This window comes from Acanthochromis polyacanthus, chromosome 9 (assembly GCF_021347895.1).
Source record: "Acanthochromis polyacanthus isolate Apoly-LR-REF ecotype Palm Island chromosome 9, KAUST_Apoly_ChrSc, whole genome shotgun sequence".
NCBI lineage: Eukaryota > Metazoa > Chordata > Actinopteri > Pomacentridae > Acanthochromis > Acanthochromis polyacanthus.
Genome location: NC_067121.1, coordinates 6,706,442 through 6,728,175, shown reverse-complemented (window position 1 = coordinate 6,728,175; position 21,734 = coordinate 6,706,442). Strand labels below are relative to the sequence as shown.

General features: G+C 40.6%; 3 protein-coding genes across 10 annotated transcripts in view; 2 read left to right on the top strand and 1 right to left on the bottom strand.

Moving 5' to 3' along the window:
- The window catches only part of LOC127535334 (zinc finger protein 267-like), a 167,312-nt gene extending 155,139 nt beyond the window's left edge, over window positions 1-12,173 (top strand). Inside the window, exon 7 of one of the 2 annotated variants that reach the window (XR_007944189.1) lies at window positions 11,479-12,173. Coding sequence is in view for 1 of the 2 variants with exons in the window: in XM_051953137.1 (XP_051809097.1) it covers window positions 10,306-11,303 (998 nt within the window). In the remaining variant the exon portion in view is untranslated. Of the gene's footprint in view, window positions 1-10,305 lie in introns of both variants that reach the window. The other variant, XM_051953137.1, reaches the window with a different exon arrangement.
- Window positions 1-21,734, bottom strand: part of LOC110968563 (T cell receptor alpha chain MC.7.G5-like) — a 318,096-nt gene that overhangs the window by 272,822 nt on the left and 23,540 nt on the right. The window lies entirely within an intron of this gene.
- LOC110969651 (zinc finger protein OZF-like) overlaps window positions 7,350-21,734 on the top strand; it is a 279,312-nt gene continuing 264,927 nt past the window's right edge. The window contains exons 1-4 of one of the 7 annotated variants that reach the window (XM_051953104.1): window positions 7,350-7,675; window positions 17,276-17,698; window positions 18,722-19,267; window positions 20,447-20,665. In XM_051953104.1, the coding sequence (XP_051809064.1) occupies window positions 17,401-17,698; window positions 18,722-19,267; window positions 20,447-20,665 (1,063 nt within the window). In that variant the 5' untranslated portion in view covers window positions 7,350-7,675; window positions 17,276-17,400. Of the gene's footprint in view, window positions 7,753-15,462; window positions 15,826-17,275; window positions 17,699-18,721; window positions 19,268-20,446; window positions 20,666-21,734 lie in introns of those variants that run through there. The other 6 variants (XM_051953102.1, XM_051953105.1, XM_051953110.1 and 3 more) reach the window with 6 other exon arrangements.

Genomic DNA, 21,734 nt, shown 5'->3' with positions numbered 1-21,734 from the left:
AGAGAGAGAGAGATTCAGGGCCGGATTTGGAGTCAAATTCAGACATTTTGGACATGACCAGCCCACCTGTGCAATCGGTTGGACGCTCATCACATTCGGCTGCATATGGATAAATAAACACTTTTTTTTTTGCCTTTTATTGTGATAGTCGCAGTGAAGAGTGACAGGAAATGGGGAGGAAAATTGGGTGGAAGGCATGCAGAAAACGGCCACGTGCAGGAATCAAACCCGGGGCCGCTGCGTCGGAGCCCCTGTACATGAGTCGCCTGCTTAACCTGATGAACTATGCAGGTATCAGGCACTAAATAGACAAAATTATTTCATAAATATCAGCGCACTGGCCCAAATGTGGGCTGGCCCTTCAGTCGCACGACCGAATGAAATAACGTTCAATCCGCCCCTCTAGAGATTTGATTAGGATGTTGCCTGAGGTTGTGTTGTATGTGTATTTCATCTGTTTTTGAGCTAATCGGATGTGTTTGTGTTTTACATAATGTAAATTATGTAAAACACAAACCTCATGTGCAGTAGTAGTTTGCTCTGTAGCAATACAGTTGTTCACTAGTTTCTCCTGCATATGTAAATGGTTGTATTTATATAGCGCTTTTATCCAAAGTGCTTTATATGATACGTCACATTCACCCATTCACACACTGATGGCGGAAGCTGCCATGCAAGGCACTCACCACAACCCATCAGGAGCAATTAGGGGTTCGGTGTCTTGCTCAGGGACACCTCGACATGAGCTCGACGGGCTGAGGATCAAACTGGCAACCTTCCAGTTACAAGACAGCCACTCTGTTTGAGCTAGATGTGTGTTGCATGCCTTTTCCTTAACCCGCTGTGTGTACATGATCAAGGTGAGTGGTGTTACCCAGTGGAGTGTGATTATGTACTGTTCAGTGTTACTTGTTTATCAGTTAGAAGTATTTTACATGACGGACGTTAGCTTTAGCAGTTAGCCGAACACATCGGCAGTTATTGCGTGTCCGGTTAAGTTGCTATTGTTATGTGTTGCGTCTTTAATGATGCTCAGACAGCAGCACAATTCAACGTGACTTTACTTCACCATTGCAACATGCATAACAAGGTGCATGCCGGCCGGGCGCACACACCGCGAGGCGCAACCAGTGGACTGTACCAACTAAACAGTCAATAGGGGTGAATACACCACATCATCCCCCTTTTCAGATAGGAACATCACTTTAAAACATTCACAAATAATACTGCATATTTTAACAATATCAGCTTCTAAATGTATGCAAGTATTATAATTTTTTTTTATATTACACCCATGCTCACTAGTGCAGTAATTTATATTTTCAACATTAATCAATTTATAACTGATCAAACATCCTAGATGTTCAACATTCATTTTTAACTGGTTCAACATTAGAACAGTGTGTATAACCTTAGCATGTCTGTTACATCAATACAGCTAGTGCTATTCTTGGTATCTTTTTGGTTTCTTTCGAACACGGTCAGAGCGCCTAACAGTCACTGGTAGTGGTTCGAAAGGTACTGAGGAACTTGAGGGCAGATCGGCGGTAACCACAACAGGTGTGTCATGTTCAGCCTTTTGTATTTCTGTATCAAAAGTTTCAGTCTCTGTTTCCAACATATCAGGCGGTGACGATCTGGCACGTAGCTGGTCTCCATGACGTCTGTGCACAATGTCAGTGTCTCTCTCCTTGACCTGATAGGAAACAGGACCTGTTTGTCTCACAACTTGTCCAGGAATCCATTTGTGAGGTCCTCTCGCTGTGTTGCGAAGATACACCTTGTCATCCATTTCGAAAGTGCGGTTTTCTGCCGTATAGTCATGTTGTGCTTTTTGTTGATATTGCTTTTTACGAACCATTTCCTTGGTGTTAGGTTTCAGGAAATCCAGTCTGGTGCGGACATGTTTGTGAAGGAATAAATCCGCTGGAGACTGACCTGTAGTGCAGTTTGGAGTTGTGCGGTATTGTAGCAAAAAGAGTGATAACTTGTCCTCGATGCTGCAGGGCAGGCTGGCAAGTTTCTTCATTCCAGTTTTGAATGTTTGTACGTATCGCTCTGCCAAGCCATTTGACGCAGGATGTCCTGGGGCACTTGAGGTGTGCAAAATGCCATTTTGTGTCACAAAGTTTTGGAATTCTTCAGAGGTGAACGTTGTTGCATTATCAGTCACAATTTGCTCAGGAAGACCATAAGATGCAAACAGCCTTCTCAATCTTGTCACTGTTGCTTGAGCGGTTATCTGTGACATGCGAAACACCTCCAACCACTTTGTGTAAGAATCCACGATAATCATAAACATGTTATTCAGAAAGGGTCCCGCAAAGTCTATATGCAGCCTTTTCCAGGACTCCCCCGGAAACTCCCATGGATGGAGTGGGACTTGCTGTGGCATTTTCTGTTCAAGTTGGCATATTTCACATTCTCTGCAGACCTTTTCTATTTCATAATCCAAATTTGGCCACCAGGTGTACTTACGAGCTAGAGCTTTCGACTTCACAATCCCTTGGTGTCCAGAGTGAATCTCTTTCAGCACGGCTTTCCTCATTTTTGTAGGTACGATGACTCGTGTTCCCCACAAAACACAGCCTTGCTCTGTAGAGAGTTCATGTCGCTTTGTATAATAAGTCTTTAGGCTCTCATCTGTTTGAGTAGGCCATCCTTCCATCACATATTTGTAAACTCTTGACAAATCTGAGTCTGTGCGAGTTGCTCTTGCTATTTGAGTAGCATTTAGCGGTGCTTCATTTAAATGTTCTGCAAGCAGGCAATGTACTGTCTCTGAACTTAAAGATGTCCCAACATCACTCGTTTCAGGTAATGGACAACGTGACAATCCATCTGCATTGCTGTGGTCAGTTGATTTCTTGTACACAATGTGGTAATCATATGCTGACAGGATGATTGCCCATCTTTGAATGCGTGCTGCTGCCAGTGTGGGTAGGCTCTTATATTCACCGAAAAGCGTCAGCAGGGGGCGGTGATCAGTTACCAGAGTAAAATGTCTACCCCACAAATACTGATGAAACTTTTTAACACCATAAATCAGTCCCAGAGCCTCTTTCTCGATCTGAGAATATTTCTTTTCAGCTGGGGATAGCGTGCGAGAGGCGTACGCTATGGGCCTTTCCCCCCGTTTGGCATTGTGTGCTGGATAACTGCACCAATGCCATACGCTGAGGCATCACATGCCAGAGTGAGTGGTAAGGCTGGGTCATAATGTGCTAAGACCCGATCACTTGTTAAAAGTTCCTTGCACTTCACAAAAACTGCCTGCTCACTCTCAGACCATCTCCAAGCAACTTGTTCTCTTAAGAGCTTGTAAAGAGGGGCTAATACCGTACTTTGCATTGGAACAAATCTCCCATAATAGTTAACAAGTCCCAAAAACGCTTGTAACTCTTTTACATTAGTCGGAGCAGGAGCTTCCTGTATAGCTCTCACCTTGTCCTTCGCTGGGTGAACGCCCTGCTCATCCAGTACATGTCCCAAGTACTCAATCTTCTCTCTGTCAAACTCACATTTGGAACGTTTCACACGCAATCCACTTTCTTGTAGGCGTTTGAGAACTCTTTCCACATTGTTGTTGTGCTCCTCTTTAGTGCGACCAGTGATCAATAAATCATCCAAGTAAACGACCACCGGCAAATCCTTCATGATGTTTTCCATAATGCGCTGAAAAATGGAAGGAGCCGAACTGAGCCCAAAAGGAAGCCTATTATAGACGAACAGTCCCTTGTGTGTGTTGATGGTAGTGTACTTTTTTGAGTCGTCATCCAACAACACTTGCTGATAAGCTGCAGCTAAGTCAATTTTAGAAAATATTTTACCTCCACTAAGGGTTGCCAGCAGCTCTTCCAAACGTGGCAGTGGGTACTTGTCGGTCTCAATGGCTTGATTTACAGATACTTTGTAATCTCCACATAAGCGCAGTGATGTGTCTCTCTTTTGCACTGGCACTATTGGTGCGGCCCACTCACTGTGCTTGACTGGTGAAATTATGTTTGCTGCTTCCAGTCTTTTCAGTTCGTTTTCCACTCTTGCCTTCATTGCGAATGGGAGGGGCCTATGTTTGCAAAACTTGGGGGCCACTTCTGGCTTTACAATAATAGAGGCCTTAATGTCTCTGAGAGTTCCCAACTCTTCCTTGAACACCTCACTGTATCTGTCCAACAGGTCATTAACAGTTAGCATCTTAGTCACGTTTACATACTTGACCAGTTTCCAGTTGAGTCTCAGTTGTCTCAGCCAGTTTCTGCCACAGAGCGATGCTCTGTGCCCTTTAACCACTAGCAGTGGCAGTTCAGCAGTTTGTTCTTCATACTCAACTTTAGCTTTAAACTGTCCCAACACAGGAATGTGTCCTCCATTGTATGCTTTAAGTTTCACTTTAGCTGGATGTAAAGGCAGATGTGAAAACTTCTTCCAGTAGGTTGCCTGTGAGATGACACTCCTTGCAGCACCAGTGTCTATTTCCATCTGAAGATCCACCTTATCAATGGAAAATGTTGCCTTGTAAAGTTCATCATCATCAGTACTCACAGTCATTATATCAAACTCTTCTGTGTCCTCATTTGCTGTCATGTATTTTGTATCTTTACTCCGAAACTTTTTGAATGACATTGCACTTGGATGTGCTTTTTGTACTTTAGTACGACATGCCTTTTTCAGATGACCAATTTTACCACAGTTGTGACATTTAGTTTCTTTAAAATGACACTCGTTTGCATTGTGGTTTCTCCCTTTGCATCTGTAACACGCTTTGGTTTTATCCGCTCTCACTTTGTGAATAGCACCTGCATTAACAAGTTCACCATCAGCTCCTCGTAGCTGTCGTGTGTCCCTGTCCGCAGTCTCCATGTTGAGCGCAAGCTCACAGGCTTTTGCAAATGTGAGTTTATCTTCAGAAAGCAATCTTCTTTGGCACGTTTCATTTTTGATCCCACTGACGAACCTGTCCCGCAGTGCAGAATCCAATGTCGCGCCAAACTCACAGTTAGCTGCTTGCTGCTTTAGCTCTGCTACATACTGGGCCACTGTCTGGTTTGGTTTTTGGTTGCATTTATTAAACCGGAACCTTTCTGCAACTAGAATGGGCTTCGGCTCAAAATGTTCATTCAAAGTCTTAACAATTTCATCAAATGTCTTATCTTTGGGCTTTTCTGGTTGGACTAAGTTTCTTAAAAGTCCGTATGTAGTTGCTCCCATCACACTTAGCAAGACGGCTACATACTTTTCCTCCCCGATGTCGTTAGCATCTAAAAACTGCTCCAGCCGCTCTATGTAGGCAGTCCACGGCTCATTTTCTGGCTTAAACTCGTCCACTTTGCCAATATGGGCCATTGTACTCACTAGTACCGACACCGCGTGTCTTTGTCCCTCCGCAAATCATCCTCGTCGCCAGTTGTTGCGTCTTTAATGATGCTCAGACAGCAGCACAATTCAACGTGACTTTACTTCACCATTGCAACATGCATAACAAGGTGCATGGCCGGGCGCACACACCGCGAGGCGCAACCAGTGGACTGTACCAACTAAACAGTCAATAGGGGTGAATACACCACATTATGAGAGTGAAACAATGAGCAATGCATAATATTTGCTCTTGATTATTGTGTTTATGTGCATTTGTGTGCTGATTCAGTATTCCTGTTTGATGTTTCAGAACCACAGCTACCTGCAGTGCAGCACAGCACAGCTACTTGTCACAGCTCTCTGCTACTGCAATAAATCATTAACCTGAAAGTCTGGCTGCCGTGTTCTTTAACTGGGACACATCATACCTTGCGCCACTCTGCCAGGTGTGAACTAACCGTGACGTCACCCGTTGATTTCAACGCCGAGAAAATGAAGCCCGGATTTTGCTACTTCCTGGTCGCCATTTTGGATTTTTTGGAGCCAGTGACGTAAAAAGCGTCATCAAACAGGCTGGACCGGAGAGCAACGAGGGGCAGGTAGAGTCCCTATATTATCAGAGTATCAACATGACGGGTCCAAAAAATTTTGGTCACGTGATCTATAGGCGCCATTTTGTTTCCTGTTCATGAACGCCGGGTTTTCCTGTTAACGTTGTTTACACCACAGAGGGTAATTCTAAGTCCTTTATCACTTCCTAAATACCTGAAAAATGACGGGCTGTTGTGCCTTTGGGTGCAGAAATCGATCGGAGAAGGGATTCCACATGTTTAGATTGCCCAGTAATAGTGAAAGAAGGAAACTGTGGGAAAATAAAGTCCGGAGAGTGGGATGGAAACTGACTTCATCATCGTTTTTGTGCCAGGTTAGTCCCATGTATGTACTTTCATGTTATGATGTATGGGTGAATGACAGATAGAAAAGTTTGATGTGATTTTAGGCAGTTGTGGTTATTTTGATTTTGACCATTTTCATGCATGGAGATGCATGAAATACAGGCTGCTGAAGTTTAATGGGGTAACCCGTTAAACTTCAGCGGCCCGTATGTGCAAACGTATTTTGCTAAATTGACTGAAGCTGCAAACTCGATGATAGAAACATTATACACCCATGGAAAGCTTAGATTCTCATGAATCCGCCGGTATAAACCACTTTCAGATGTGATCACCACAGCGGGTAATATAAACACATTTGTCCAACAAACAGCAAATAACGTAAACAGCACAACTCACCTTTGAAGGCTCAAAACTTGTCACAGATGAAAATATTCCACAAAACGGCCATAATCCAACATTGGACAACCAGACAAAACAAGCCAGTAAAATATTTTGTCCAAAACATGTCTTGAAATCAGTAAGCAATACACAAATGGCTAGCTTTCGTGAATGTGCACCTCGCGCTGCGCGTCCCATATTGAGTGAATGGAAACAAAATGGCGTCAAATCCTCTCGGGGCAGGACCAGTCTATGGGTGACCCAGACTGAGAGCTGAAGACTCTCTTATCCCGCCCACATTTTACCGCAGAGGCTTCTGTTGCTGTCAATCATTCCAGACAAGACTGTCTATCAAGTATAGCCACGCCTCCTGGCTCCGCCAACTTTAACGATTTATTTAAAATTTAGTATTGATTTATTTTAAGATCAGCCACCTGATCTCTCATTTTGACCATGAAAACTAACGGGAAAAAAATCCTGAGCTGTAGAAAATCAGTCTATCAAATTTTATTTTTTCCGGTGATGAATTGGGGTCTATGGAGCAAAAGCTTTTTGGAGCCAACCCTAGCGGACGGCGTGATATTGCAAGTTTTTGACACTTCCGGGTGGGCTTCATTTTTGGAGCCAGATGCTACGTCCATCTTTATATACAGTCTATGCACTCTGCAAGAATCCTTCCTGGAGACCCTCTCTGCGTTTTAGAGAAAGAGAGAGAGAGAGAGAGCGAGAGAGAGAGAGAGAGAGAGAGAGAGAGAGAGAGAGAGAGAGAGAGAGGTGGAAAAATGTCCAAGGCGGAACAAAAGTTAACTCGCTGTTTCTGCCGGAGCTGTAGTGTGACACACGACGCCAGTAAACAATTTAAAGCAGCGCGAGTTTTCCTGATGTGGGGTGGTTCTTCCAGACTGTTGTTTTGTCGTGTCTCAGATGAATAATATTTGAGATGAAGTAAAGATGAGTTTAGTCCAGAATCTGAGAGAGTTGATCAACGAGCGACTAACTGCTGCTGCTGAAGAAATATTCACGGAGTTTGAGAAAACCATCGTCAGGTACGAGAAGGAGATCTATCGTCAGCGCAGACTGCTGGATAACATCTGGACAACACAAATAACACAACACACAGCAGGTTGTAGACCTGTGATGTTCTGAATGAATTCACTGATGAACGAAACTCATGTAGGATCCTAATCAGAGCTCTGAGTTACATTGAATTTTAGCTTCAGACAGAAAGTACAGCTGCACTTATTGTTCAGACAGAAACAACATGAATGAATATGTTTTTCAAAGCAGAAACATTTAACATTAAACACACCGTTTGTATAAAATGCTAAACTGACAGAATTAGGGATCACTGTGAGAGAGAAGTGTGTAGAGAAGTCAAACTTCAAATGAATATTCACTGTGTAATAGATTTACAGCATCTAATGTAACATTACCACATAAACCACCATCCAATGTGTGACTGTCACACTAAGAGGACACATGAATCTGTAAAACTATAAACTCAAAGTCTAAACTAGGGTCAGATGTGCTGCAAATATCTCTTTGTCTGTTTAATGAGACTGCTTTGGTCTGTTGAACCACATATTATAAAGCAATCAGTGAGCACAGACAGCCTCTTAAAACATCAGCCCCTTCACAATAAAACTGAACAACAGTATCCATCTTATTTAGTAACTTTACCTCACATGTCCTGAAATGTAACCTTTGTGATTGTGAGTTTTTCATGTTGCGATTTTGATGAGAAACAAGTTAATTGTTCAGGCCTTATCAATGATTTAACTCATTCAGGCCACCATCACAGTGTAACAGTCACACTTTTGGGTGGATGGATGTGTGGAATGCCCTGCTTAGAGAGTTGCTCCCACAAAACAGAATCTGGATAAGTCGAAGAGCATCGATAGATGGAAATGCGTATTTAACGAGCATCACATTAATAACATTTCTCTCGTGTCCCTTTGTCCGTCCAGACCTTCCACAGCAACATGTCTGTAAGGAGGTGGAGGTTCTGTCTGAGCAGGATGTCTGTAACCAGGAGAGGAACTCCAGTGTGGACCAGGAGGACCCAGAGCCTCCACAGATTGAAGAGGAACAGATGGAAATCTGCACCAATCTGGATCAAGAAGACCCAAAGCCTCCACAGCGGAAAGAAGAAGAGGAAGAACTCTGCAACAGTCTGAACAGACAGCAGTGTGGACAGACAGCAGCAGCAGACATGAATGAGAAGACGGATAGCTTTATGCTAGATCAGTGCAAATCCAAATGTGAAAAATTATCCCAAGAAAAATTCAGAGTCTCTGAAGACACAATTGGCCATTATGAACATGAGATTGATCGTCAGCGTAGACTGCATAATATCACCAAGAATCTCCAAATAAAGTTACACAGAATAGGTATGTAAAACTGTTGCTCTGACTGAACTAACTAATGAATATGATTCATGTAGGATCCTAATCAGCTCTATGTGACATTTATTTGTAGGAGTAACTGTCATAAATGACATGAATGCATCTTTTTACTAAACATGTAATATTAAACTCACAGTGTGTTTTAGTCTCAGGGGAAACCAACTTAAATTCTTAGACCACGGTGTTTCCTTTCGGTTCACTGATGTGTGGTGACTGGTGTAGTTTGGACAAGGCTTTTTTTTCTTATCGGCTTTTGTCTGACAGTTCATTCATAGTATTTATCAATCCTCCAGTTTCTTTTAAATTCAAACGTGGCTTAAAGTCTGTCCTCCTGTGCTTGTTAGCAGATGCACCTGTAATGTTACCAATAGCTGAGCTGTTCATACTCTGATCAGAACTGGCTTCCCTTCCTGACTTCTGCTGCTTTCAGCATATTTAGATTTAGTATAACAGATATTCTAGACAACTTTCAAATTTGTGTCTGTCAGTCCATCTTTGGTTTTAGACAGATTGACACTTGTCTGACATCTTTCAGTGCATTTCCAGTAGGCTAATGATTGTTGCTATTTTTACCCCCCCCCTCCCCCCCCCCCCCCCCCCCCCATGTCCTCCACACAGTTCACAGATGTGTGTTTTCTGAAACATCCTGCTGGCATTGATTTTAAAATAAGGATTTTTTTTTCAAAAATCTGAATTTCTTGTGTTTTTTTTAGATTTGATATGTTGTTTATATCATATTTTAGACAAATAGATGGTTTAAATAATTTGCTAATAGTCACATTCCGTTTATATTTTACAGTGTCTCGACATTTTTTGGAAACAGGGTTGTATGATCTGAATAACATTTTAATTCTGATATTCTGTCTGCTGAAACTGACGTGATCAGCTGATGCTTTGAACAGAGAAGACATCTCATTCTGTTGGAGTAATTGGAACTACAGAAACATTGAGTCCTCTCTGCTCTTACAGCAATGTCACAGAGTAATGGTTGTTATGCTTTTTAAATAATCATCACTGAGTGCAGTCAGCTGTATTATGTCACAGCCTACAAGTGTAATTATCAGCACGGTCTAAAACTAGAAGGCTGCTGTCTAAATGTTTTGTGTAATGAACTTTGTGAAGAAAAATATCAACTCAGAAGTCACTCTCACTCTAGGGCACGCAGATCATTTTTCTCATTTTTACACTTTGCTGACAATACAGATGTGTGTTTATGCTCAACCTCACAGAGGTGTGATTGACTTTTGTCTTGTGTTTGTTTTTCCCTGCAGACCTTCAACAGCAACATATTAATAAGGAGCAGGAGGTTTTCAATGACCATCTGTACTGTAAACAGGAGAGGAACTTCTGTTTGGATGAGAAGGATCCAGAGCCTCCACAGATTACAGGAGAAGAGGAGAAACTTTGCATCAGCCTGGACCAGGAGGACCGACAACCTGCGGAGATGAAAGATGAAGAGGAAGAACTCTGCATCAGTCTTGACTCGGATAATTCAGAACCCCTACAGGTTGAAGAGGAACAGAGAGAACTCTGCAGCAGTCAGCAAGGAGGGCAGCTCGGTACATTTATGAGGATTTTTACACATGAAGAAAATAACCACAGTGATCCCAAACCAATTAATGGACAACTCCTTTTTTGTAACTCTCACTTAGCTGAGAGCCCAGACCAGGAAGGAAGCAAGCATCCAACCTCTGGTTCAACTCACAATTTGGTGCTGAAGACACATGACAGAAACAGCAGTCACAGTAATAATGTTGACAACTCTTTTATATCACAGATTCACTGTGATGCTGACACAAGCAAAAAGACTGAAAGATGTGATGTCTGTGGAAAAGCCTTTATAGTTAAATATCTTTTAAAGGCACATTACAGAAGCCACACAGGTGAGAAGCCATTTTCTTGTGAAACGTGTGGGGAAAGTTTCACTTGTCGTGACCATATGACTGATCACATGAGAACTCACACAGGTGAGAAGCTATACCTTTGTAAAATCTGTGGAAAAAGGTTTTATGATCTTGTGGCATTCAAAAGGCATACAGAAATTCACAAAGATGAGAAACTGAATTCTTGTAAATTCTGTGAGACAAGTTTTACTCGTCATAGTTATTTAAACATCAACATGAGAATCCACACAGGCGAGAAGCCGTATTGTTGTAACATCTGTGACAAAAGCTTCCGTTATTTAAGGTCCCTTTTGAGCCACATGAGAGTCCACACAGATGAGAAACCCAACCTTTGTAACGGGGGTAAAGATTTAGTGATCCTTTAACATTTAGAAGTGATACAGCGGTCCACACAGGTGAGAAGTTGTAATGTTTGTAACACGTGGAAACACAGATGTGAAGTCATATTCTTAAAAAAACACTTTAGAATCCACACAGATGAGAGGCTGTATTCCTGAAACATCTGAGAACTAAGCTCTAATCTGAGAGTAAAGTTTAAAGGTTGATGTTTGACATTTAAAGTTCTGATGGTGAGGTCTATAATCAGCTGGTCACTGGAAACTCTTCCTGGTGCTCCACTACCAGCAGGGTGCAAAAAGACACAGATGAGAGACAAGAAGCATACCTATTCTTAATTTTATTTTTTTATGTTGGGCTCCACATGTCTGAGGCAAGTAGGAAAATGAGTCACATTTTATCTAAAGCTGGAAGTTTTGAAATTGATTTCAACACACTAGAAAATCTGACCTGTAAGGAGAAGAAATGTTGCAAACTCTGTTGTTTCTCAGTCACCAGTGAAACTGATCAAATTAGTGCCAATGACCATCATTTGTACAGAGTTGAGACTTCCTTGTTGTATCCTTCCACTGAAGGATACCTGTTTAAATGTTTTTGGTAATTAAATGGATAGAACATCAATAACAAAGTTGTATATTGAAGTTTATGTCATTCTACACTTTGACAGCATTCTCATTTCTATTGCATATGTACATCAATTATAATATCGGGTATCGGCCTCTTTGATCACTTATCATCACTGCTTGTGTCAGTTAGACCAAAGAGACCTGTGATACTTAACACTGGATTGATCAGAGTAAGTTGAAATTCTTCGACATGATCATTAGTGTCCAAGAATAACTGTCATTTTTGGTGATGTTTTTTTTTTTTAAAATAAAGATCAGCAGAGAAAAGGGTTACTTCGACTTTAAACACTTTGTATTTTTTGTTCTTTTCCCATTCTCTGTGTCTAATTTATTTTAGAACTCTAGTTTATTAGTAAAGTTTAATATACAATGTTGTGCAAAAGTATTTTTCCCTCTACAGAAGTCTTCTATTTTTGCATATTTCTCACACTTAAATTATCCAGATTTTCAAACTATATTTATATGTCTTAAATAATTGAGATAACCCACAGACCACAAAATGTGATGTTTAGCTGGTGATTTACTGAAATCTGATATCGCTCACATGAAAAAGTAATTTCCCCCTAAACCTGATAACTTGTGCTATGCTTGGCTGCAACAACTACACTTAAATGTTTGGGATAGCTTGTGGTCCAAAGTAGTTCAAATCAATCCACTGGACTTTAAGAAAGTTCCTTGAAACTTTCAAGGAACTTTCCTAAAGTCCAGTGGATTGATTTAAACTACTTTGGATAACCATGACCTGGATGAATGAGAACCTACACAGACATAGCTTGTGATCAGTCTTTTACACCGGCATGGAGGAATGTTGGTCCACTATTCTCTGCAAGATAGTTTAAATTTGGTCACATTAGATGGTTTCCAAGCATTAACCTTTTAAGATCTTGCCACAGCATCTCAACTGGATTCAAGTCCAGTTAGTTTTGTTCTTTTTAAACCCCTCAGAAGTGGCCTTGCTTTTGTGCTTTGGGTCTTTGTCTTGCTGCATAAATCACTAGTTTTAAGCTTTAATTCATGAACTGTTAGTGGATATTGTTCAGGAGCATTTTCTGACAGAGAGCAGAATTTGTGGCTCCATTAGTTATGACAAGTCACCCAGGTCCTCCAACCGTCACACCACCACAATGTCTCCCTGTCGGTATAATGTTCTTCTTGTGGAATGCAGTACTAGCTTTACATATAACAGGACCCATGTCGTCCAAAAAGTTCAACCTTTGACTCATCATTTCACAGGATGTTATCTGAAAAGTCATGTGGCTCATCCAGATGTTTTTTTGCAAATGCCTGATGAACCTTTATGTTTTTTTTGGTCAGTAGTGGTTTGCACCTACCACTTGCATCTCTCCCATGGATCCATTACCTCCCAAAGTCTTCCTTATTGTGGAATCATGTACGTAGATGGACCAGTGAGGTCTGCAGATCTTTGGGTTTTTGTCTGGGTTCTTTGTTGCCTCCTGGATGAGATGTTGACGTGGTCTTGGAGAACTTTTGGTAGGTCTACCACTGCTGGGAAGGTCCACCAATGTAGAGTGACATTTTTCTGAAATTTGGGTCTTTATAGTGCAAAGTTAAAAAGGTTCAAACGTGTTCTAGTAACAAAATGAGGTGAAGTTCACATTGAAAGGTTTAGTCCTGTTTCCAGTGTTTTGTCATCAGAGGAGACAAAGTATTTTAAAGACAGTTGTTGGTGAATCGCCTCATTACAGAGTCTCTTGTGCAGCGTTCTTTAATGTCAGTCGTCAAGCATTGGACAGATGTTTGCAAATATGTCTTGGGAGGATTCCTACTAAAGAAATGCAGTAGTTGAAATCTGTAAGTTTTTGTTCCAGACACACAGATGCTGAACTGCAAATTTAGAGAAGTGTGTTGCTCCAGGCAGGACCTGTGAGAAATTTCCAGATACATCTGCAGCCTGAACTCCTTCACTCTGCAGAGTGATCACAAACCTCCCAATCTTCTCATCAGCTATAAAGACCTTCACCTCCACCTGTGAGGTGTCAGAGACAACTGCTGTGAATGATGTGTTTTAATCCCACAGCCAAATATGTGACCATAAACAAACTTGTTGCAGCAGACACCATATCTGGAAATGCTGGCCGCTGTGATATAATAAATCTATGAGCTGAACAGTGAAGTAAAGGTTTGTTAGGAAGCAGTCTGTCTTACCTACCAACACTAGATACAAAGTGGAGAGACTGAGTAGCACTAATGACCTTGACCAAAGGTCCTCACTGGAGAGTTTTACCCTGACTGGGATTTGAACCACTGATCTCCTGTGCTGAAATCAGAGGTGCTAGTCACTGAGCTATCAAGCTGTTTTCTGTTTTCACAGCAGCTCTGTCTCTGATCTTTGCTGCTTCATTTCTCTGTTGTCCTTGTCATGGGTCCAATGACTCACAAATCAGAGCTTTAACAGAGTGTGTCTCCCTCTAGTGGATGTTGAGGAGTTTTCTGTTGTCTTTGCTCCAAAGGTTTTTGTATAAAGTTTTGCTGTTTCCTGTCACTGTGGGCTGCAGAGCACAGTAGTACACAGCAGAGTCTGTCAGTGCAGCAGAGATGATGTTCAGATGAAGCTCCTTTGATTGTGCATCATGTCTGACAGACAACTTTTCTGTTTTTTCTGAATATGCTGTGATGAGAAGCTGTGGAGATGAACTGGACTTCTGTTGGTACCAGAAGAGGTAGTTTGTCGAGACTGAATAGTTGCAGGAGAGAGTCACAGATTCTCCTTCCAAAGACATCAATACATCTTTAAATGGAGTCAGAACATCCTCAGAGGATCCTGAAAACAACATAGATTATACCATGAGTTTCGTCGCAAATCAATTGAATAAATTTTTTTTAAAATCCACTTTTTTTCATGTGTGTCTCCTCCTTTAACATCTTGCTCCATCTTTTGATGACTTACCAGACTGAAAGGTGACGATCATCATCCAGATGAGAAGCAGTGACATTATTTTCACTTGTACTGAATGAACAGAGAGAACACAGCAGCTCTTCAGCTCCAACATGAAGCCTTTCATATTCAGTTGTGTAGCTCCTCCTCTGGCTGTGCTCTGTTCATTCAGGTTGATGGAAGATTCAGAAATGACACTGATGCTGCACTCATCATCATCATCATCATCATCATCATCATCATCATGTGTAAAGACCTTCAATAGGATATCAGAATGAAAGCATCAGAGTTTTCTGTTTAAACGCTACTGAACACTTTTTTTTAATCATGAGGTCTTCTCTCAGCTGGTTTTCTTGTGGTTATTTATTCTGTTATTTCTATATCTGGTGTTTTCTCCACTTGGTTTCATCACTTGTATTTTAATGTCTACTTTGTGCAGCTTCTTGAAACTGTGTTTCTGAAAGTTGCCAAATTGATAAAGCCGTGATTATTTAAAGAAAAATGATCATGTCAGGCATAGAAAATCATCTCTATGGTCTCATACGTCCACATGAACTCTTGAAAACATGTAACCAAACCATTGACTGAGTGACTGCTGGTGGATGGTTTAACTGTTCCATCTCCAGCATGGAGAGAGAGAGAGAGAGAGAGAGAGAGAGAGAGAGAGAGAGAGAGAGAGTTTGAAAAATGACCAAGGCGGAACAAAAGTTAACTCGCGGTTTCTGCCGGAGCTGTAGCGTGACACACGACTCCAGTAAACAATTTAAAGCAGCGCGAGTTTTCCTGGTGTGTGGTGGTTTTTCCCAGACTGTTGTTTTGTTGTGTCTCAGATGAATATTTGATCAGATGAAGTAACGATGAGTTCAGTCCAGAATCTGAGAGAGTTGATCAACGAGCGACTAACTGCTGCTGCTGAAGAAATATTCACGGAGTTTGAGAAAACCATTGTCCGGTACGAGAAGGAGATCGATCGTCAGCGCAGACTGCTGGATAACATCTGGACAACACAAATAACACAACACACAGCAGGTTTGTAGAACTGTGATGTTCTGAATGAATTCACTGATGAATGAAACTCATGTAGGATCCTAATCAGAGCTCTGAGTTACATTGAATTTTAGCTTCAGACAGAAAGTACAGCTGCACTTATTGTTCAGACAGAAACAACATGAATGAATGTTTTTTTCAAAGCAGAAACATTTAACATTAAACACACCGTTTGTATAAAATGCAAAACTGACAGAATTAGGGATCACTGAAAAATGTCATGTGAGCGAACAAAAAGCTAAACTATTTGGGGGATAATCAAATATAAAATGTTCTGATCAATATTCCAATTTGATTTGTGATATTTTAGAGAAGTCAAACTTCAAATTAATATTCACTGTGTAATAGATTTACAGTATCTAAAATAACATTACCACATAAACCACCATCCAATGTGTGACTGTCACACTAAGAGGACACATGAATCTGTAAAACTATAAACTCAAAGTCTAAACTGGGATCAGATGTGCTGCAAATATCTCTGTCTGTTTAATGAGACGTCTTTAGTCTGTTGAACCACATATTATAAAGCAATCAGTGAGCATAGACAGCCTCTTAAAGGCATTAAAGGAGATTTAATTTCCTACGACTTTGAACGTAGCATGCGCATGCGCACATACAACCTCTCCCTCACCCACTCGAACCTCCCCCCTCCTAACATTTACAAAGAAACGCCCCCCTCCAGAAACTTGCGTAGCACTCGTGAAGTTGTCTTTTACGGCTGGGTCCCCCTGGATCTTTATCTGCCATTATGTAAAAAAAGATGAGCAAAACAAGTCGCCAGCTAATTACGAAGTTATACAAAGCAACACATACAGAAAACACGTAAGTCCAAGGCGTACGTAATCTACGTAACTAGGCCTGAGCCGGAAGATTTTTGATTGACAGGAAAGGGAGCAAACCAAACGCTTCAGTCCGAGCACATTGATTGGCTGATGTTTTTCAGGTCCTGCCATGTCCACAGTTATTTTTTATTATTATTCTTTTAGAGACCATACATACAAGTCCACTAAAGGTCAGTATATTCATTTTATGTGAATCAGACAAATTAAACAAAAAAAAAACATCCTCCATAATGCCTTTAAAACATCAGCCCCTTCACAATAAAACTGAACAACAGTATCCATCTTATTTAGTAACTTTACCTCACATGTCCTGAATTGTAACCTTTGTGATTGTGAGTTTTTCATGTTGCGATTTTGATGAGAAACAAGTTAATTGTTCAGTCCTTATCAATGATTTAACTCATTCAGGCCACCATCACAGTGTAACAGTCACACTTTTGGGTGGATGGATGTGTGGAATGCCCTGCTTAGAGAGTTGCTCCCACAAAACAGAATCTGGATAAGTCGAAGAGCATCGATAGATGGAAATGCGTATTTAACGAGCATCACATTAATAACATTTCTCTCGTGTCCCTTTGTCCGTCCAGACCTTCCACAGCAACATGTCTGTAAGGAGGTGGAGGTTCTGTCTGAGCAGGATGTCTGTAACCAGGAGAGCAACTCCAGTGTGGACCAGGAGGATCCAGAGCCTCCACAGATTGAAGAGGAACAGATGGAAATCTGCACCAATCTGGATCAAGAAGACCCAAAGCCTCCACAGAGGAAAGAAGAAGAGGAAGAACTCTGCAACAGTCTGAACAGACAGCAGTGTGGACAGACGGCAGCAGCAGACATGAATGAGAAGACGGATAGCTTTATGCTAGATCAGTGCAAATCCAAATATGAAAAATTATCAGGAGAAAAATTCAGAGTCTCTGAAGACACAATTGGCCATTATGAACATGAGATTGATCGTCAGCACAGACTGCATAATATCACCAAGAATCTCCAAATAAAGTTACACAGAATAGGTATGTAAAACTGTTGCTCTGACTGAACTAACTAATGAATATGATTCATGTAGGATCCTAATCAGCTCTATGTGACATTTATTTGTAGGAGTAACTGTAACAAATGACATGAATGCATCTTTTTACTAAACATGTAATATTAAACTCACAGTGTGTTTTAGTCTCAGGGGAAACCAACTTAAATTCTTAGACCACAGCAAGGTTTCCCTTCGGTTCACTGATGTGTGGTGACTTCTGTAGTTTGGACAAGGCTTTTTTTTTTCTTATCGGCTTTTCTCTGACAGTCCGTTCATAGTATTTATCAATCCTCCAGTGCTTTTAAATTCAAACGTGGCTTAAAATCTGTCCTCCTGTGCTTGTTAGCAGATGCGCCTGTAATGTTACCAATAGCTGAGCTGTTCATACTCTGATCAGAACTGGCTTCCCTTCCTGACTTCTGCTGCTTTCAGCATATTTAGATTTAGTATAACAGATATTCTAGACAACTTTCAAATTTGTGTCTGTCAGTCCATCTTTGGTTTTAGACAGACTGACACTTGTCTGACGTCTTTCAGTGCATTTCCAGTAGGCTAATGATTGTTGCTATTTTTACCCCCCCCCCCCCCCCCCCCCCATGTCCTCCACACAGTTCACAGATGTGTGTTTTCTGAACCATTCTGCTGGCATCGATTTTAAAATAAGGATTTTTTTTTCAAAAATCTGAATTTCTTGTGGTTTTTTTTAGATTTGATATGTTGTTTATATCATGTTATGCCTTTTAAATAATCATTGCTGAGTGCAGTCAGCTGTATTATGTCACAGCCTACAAGTGTAATTATCAGCATGGTCTAAAACTAGGAAGCTGCTGTCTAAATGTTTTGTGTAATGAGCTTTGTGAAGAAAAATATCAACTCAGAAGTCACTCTCACTCTAGGGCACGCAGATCATTTTTCTCATTTTTACACTTTGCTAACAATACAGATGTGTGTTTATGCTCAACCTCACAGAGATGTGATTGACTTTTTTTCTTGTTTTTCCCTGCAGACCTTCAACAGCAACATATTAATAAGGAGCAGGAGGTTTTCAATGACCATCCGTTCTGTAAACGGAAGAGGAACTTCTGTTTGGATGAGAAGGATCCAGAGCCTCCACAGATTACAGGAGAAGAGGAGAAACTTTGCATCAGCCTGGACCAGGAGGACCGACAACCTGCGCAGATGAAAGATGAAGAGGAAGAACTCTGCATCAGTCTTGACTCGGATAATTCAGAACCTCTACAGATTAAAAAGGAACAGGAGGAATTCTGCACCAATTTGGACCAGGAGGATCCAGAGCCTCCACAGATGAAAGAACTACAGGAAGAACTCTGCAACAATCAGGACAGACAGCAGTGTGGACAGACGGCAGCAGCAGACATGAATCAGAAAGCAGATAGCTTTATGTTAGATCAGTGCAAATCCATATATGAAAAATTACAAGAAAAATTCAGAATCTATGAAGACACAACTGGCCATGATGAACATGAGATTGATCGTCAGCATAGACTGCATAATATCACCAAGAATCTCCAAATAAAGTTACACAGAATAGGTATGTAAAACTGTTGCTCTGACTGAACTCACTAATGAATGTGATTCATGTAGGATCCTAATCAACTCTATGTGACATTTATTTGTAGGAGTAACTAGAATAAATGGCACGAATGTGTCTCTTTACTTGGCATGTCATATTAAACCCACAGTGTGTTTTAGGCTCAGGGGAAACCAGCTTCAGTTTTTAGACCACAGCAATGTTTCCCTTCAGTTCACTGATGTGTGGTGACTGGTGTAGTTTGGAAAAGTCTTTTTTTTGTCGTTGGCTTTTATCTGACAGTTCATTCATAGTATTTATAAATCCTCCAGTGCTTTTTTTCATACTCTGATCAGAACTGGCTTCCCTTCCTGACTTCTGCTGCTTTCAGCATATTTAGATTTAGTATAACAGATATTCTAGACAACTTTCAAATTTGTGTCTGTCAGTCCATCTTTGGTTTTAGACAGATTGACACTTGTCTGACATCTTTCAGTGCATTTCCAGTAGGCTAATGATTGTTGCTATTTTTACCCCCCCATGTCCTCCACACAGTTCACAGATGTGTGTTTTCTAAACCATCCTGCTGGCATCGATTTTAAAATAAGGATTTTTTTTCAAATATCTAAATTTCTTGCTTTTTTGAGATTTGATATGTTGTTTATATCATATTTTAGACAAATAGATGGATTAAATAATTTGCTAATGTTCACATTCCGTTTATATTTTACAGTGTCTCGACATTTTTTGGAAACAGGGTTGTATGATCTGAATAACATTTTAATTCTGATATTCTGTCTGCTGAAACTGACGTGATCAGCTGATGCTTTGAACAGAGAAGACATCTCATTCTGTTGGAGTAATTGGAACTACAGAAACATTGAGTCCTCTCTGATTTTACAGCAATGTTACAGAGTAATGGTTGTTATGCTTTTTAAATAATCATTGCTGAGTGCAGTCAGCTGTATTATGTCACAGCCTACAAGTGTAATTATCATCACGGTCTAAAACTAGAAGGCTGCTGTCTAAATGTTTTGTGTAATGAGCTTTGTGAAGAAAAATATCAACTCAGAAGTCACTCTCACTCTAGGGCACGCAGATCATTTTTCTCATTTTTACACTTTGCTGACAATACAGATGTGTGTTTATGCTCAACCTCACAGAGGTGTGACTGACTTTTTTTCTTTTTTTCCCCTGCAGACCTTCAACAGCAACATATTAATAAGGAGCAGGAGGTTTTCAATGACCATCTGTACTGTAAACGGGAGAGGAGCTTCTATTTGGATGAGAAGGATCCAGAGCCTCCACAGATTACAGGAGAAGAGGAAGAACTCTGCAACAATCGAGACAGACAGCAGTCTGGACAGACGGCAGCAGCAGACATGAATCAGAAGGCAGATCATTTTATGCTAGATCAGTGTAAGTCCATATATGAAAAATTAACACAAGAAAAATTCAGAATCTATGAAGACACAATTGGCCATTATGAACATGAGATTGATCGTCAGCATAGACTGCATAATATCACCAAGAATCTCCAGATAAAGTTACACAGAATAGGTATGTAAAACTGTTGCTCTGACTGAACTCACTAATGAATGTGATTCATGTAGGATCCTAATCAGCTCTATTACACATTTATTTGTAGGAGTAACTGTCATAAATGTCATGAATGCATCTTTTTGCTAAACATGTCATATTAAACCCACAGTGTGTTTTAGTCTCAGGGGAAACCAGCTTAAGTTTTTAGACCACAGCGATGTTTCCCTTCAGTTCACTGATGTGGGGTGACTGGTGTAGTTTGGAAAAGTCTTTTTTTTGTCGTTGGCTTTTATCTGACAGTTCGTTCATAGTATTTATAAATCCTCCAGTGCATTTTTCATACTCTGATCAGAACTGGCTTCCCTTCCTGACTTCTGCTGCTTTCAGCATATTTAGATTTAGTATAACAGATATTCTAGACAACTTTCAAATTTGTGTCTGTCAGTCCATCTTTGGTTTTAGACAGACAGACAGACAGACATTTCTGACATCTTTCAGTGCATTTCCAGTTTCCAATTAATGTTTTGTTTATGACCTACGTAAATACATAATTTAAATCATTTGCTAATATTCACATTCATGTTTACATTTTTCACAGTGTCTCGACATATTTTGGAAACAGGGTTGTATGATCTGAATAACATTTTAATTCTGATATTCTGTCTGCTGAAACTGACGTGATCAGCTGATGCTTTGAACAGAGAAGACATCTCATTCTGTTGGAGTAATTGGAACTACAGAAACATTGAGTCCTCTCTGATTTTACAGCAATGTTACAGAGTACCGTTGTTTTGGTTTTTAAGTAATCATCAGCTGTATTCTGTCAAAGCCTACAAGCGTAACTATCAGCATAGTGTCCAAATAGGAAGCTGCTCCCTGAATGTTTTGTGTAGTGAGCTTTGTGAAGAAAAGTTTCAACTCAGAAGTAGTGCACACAGATCATTTT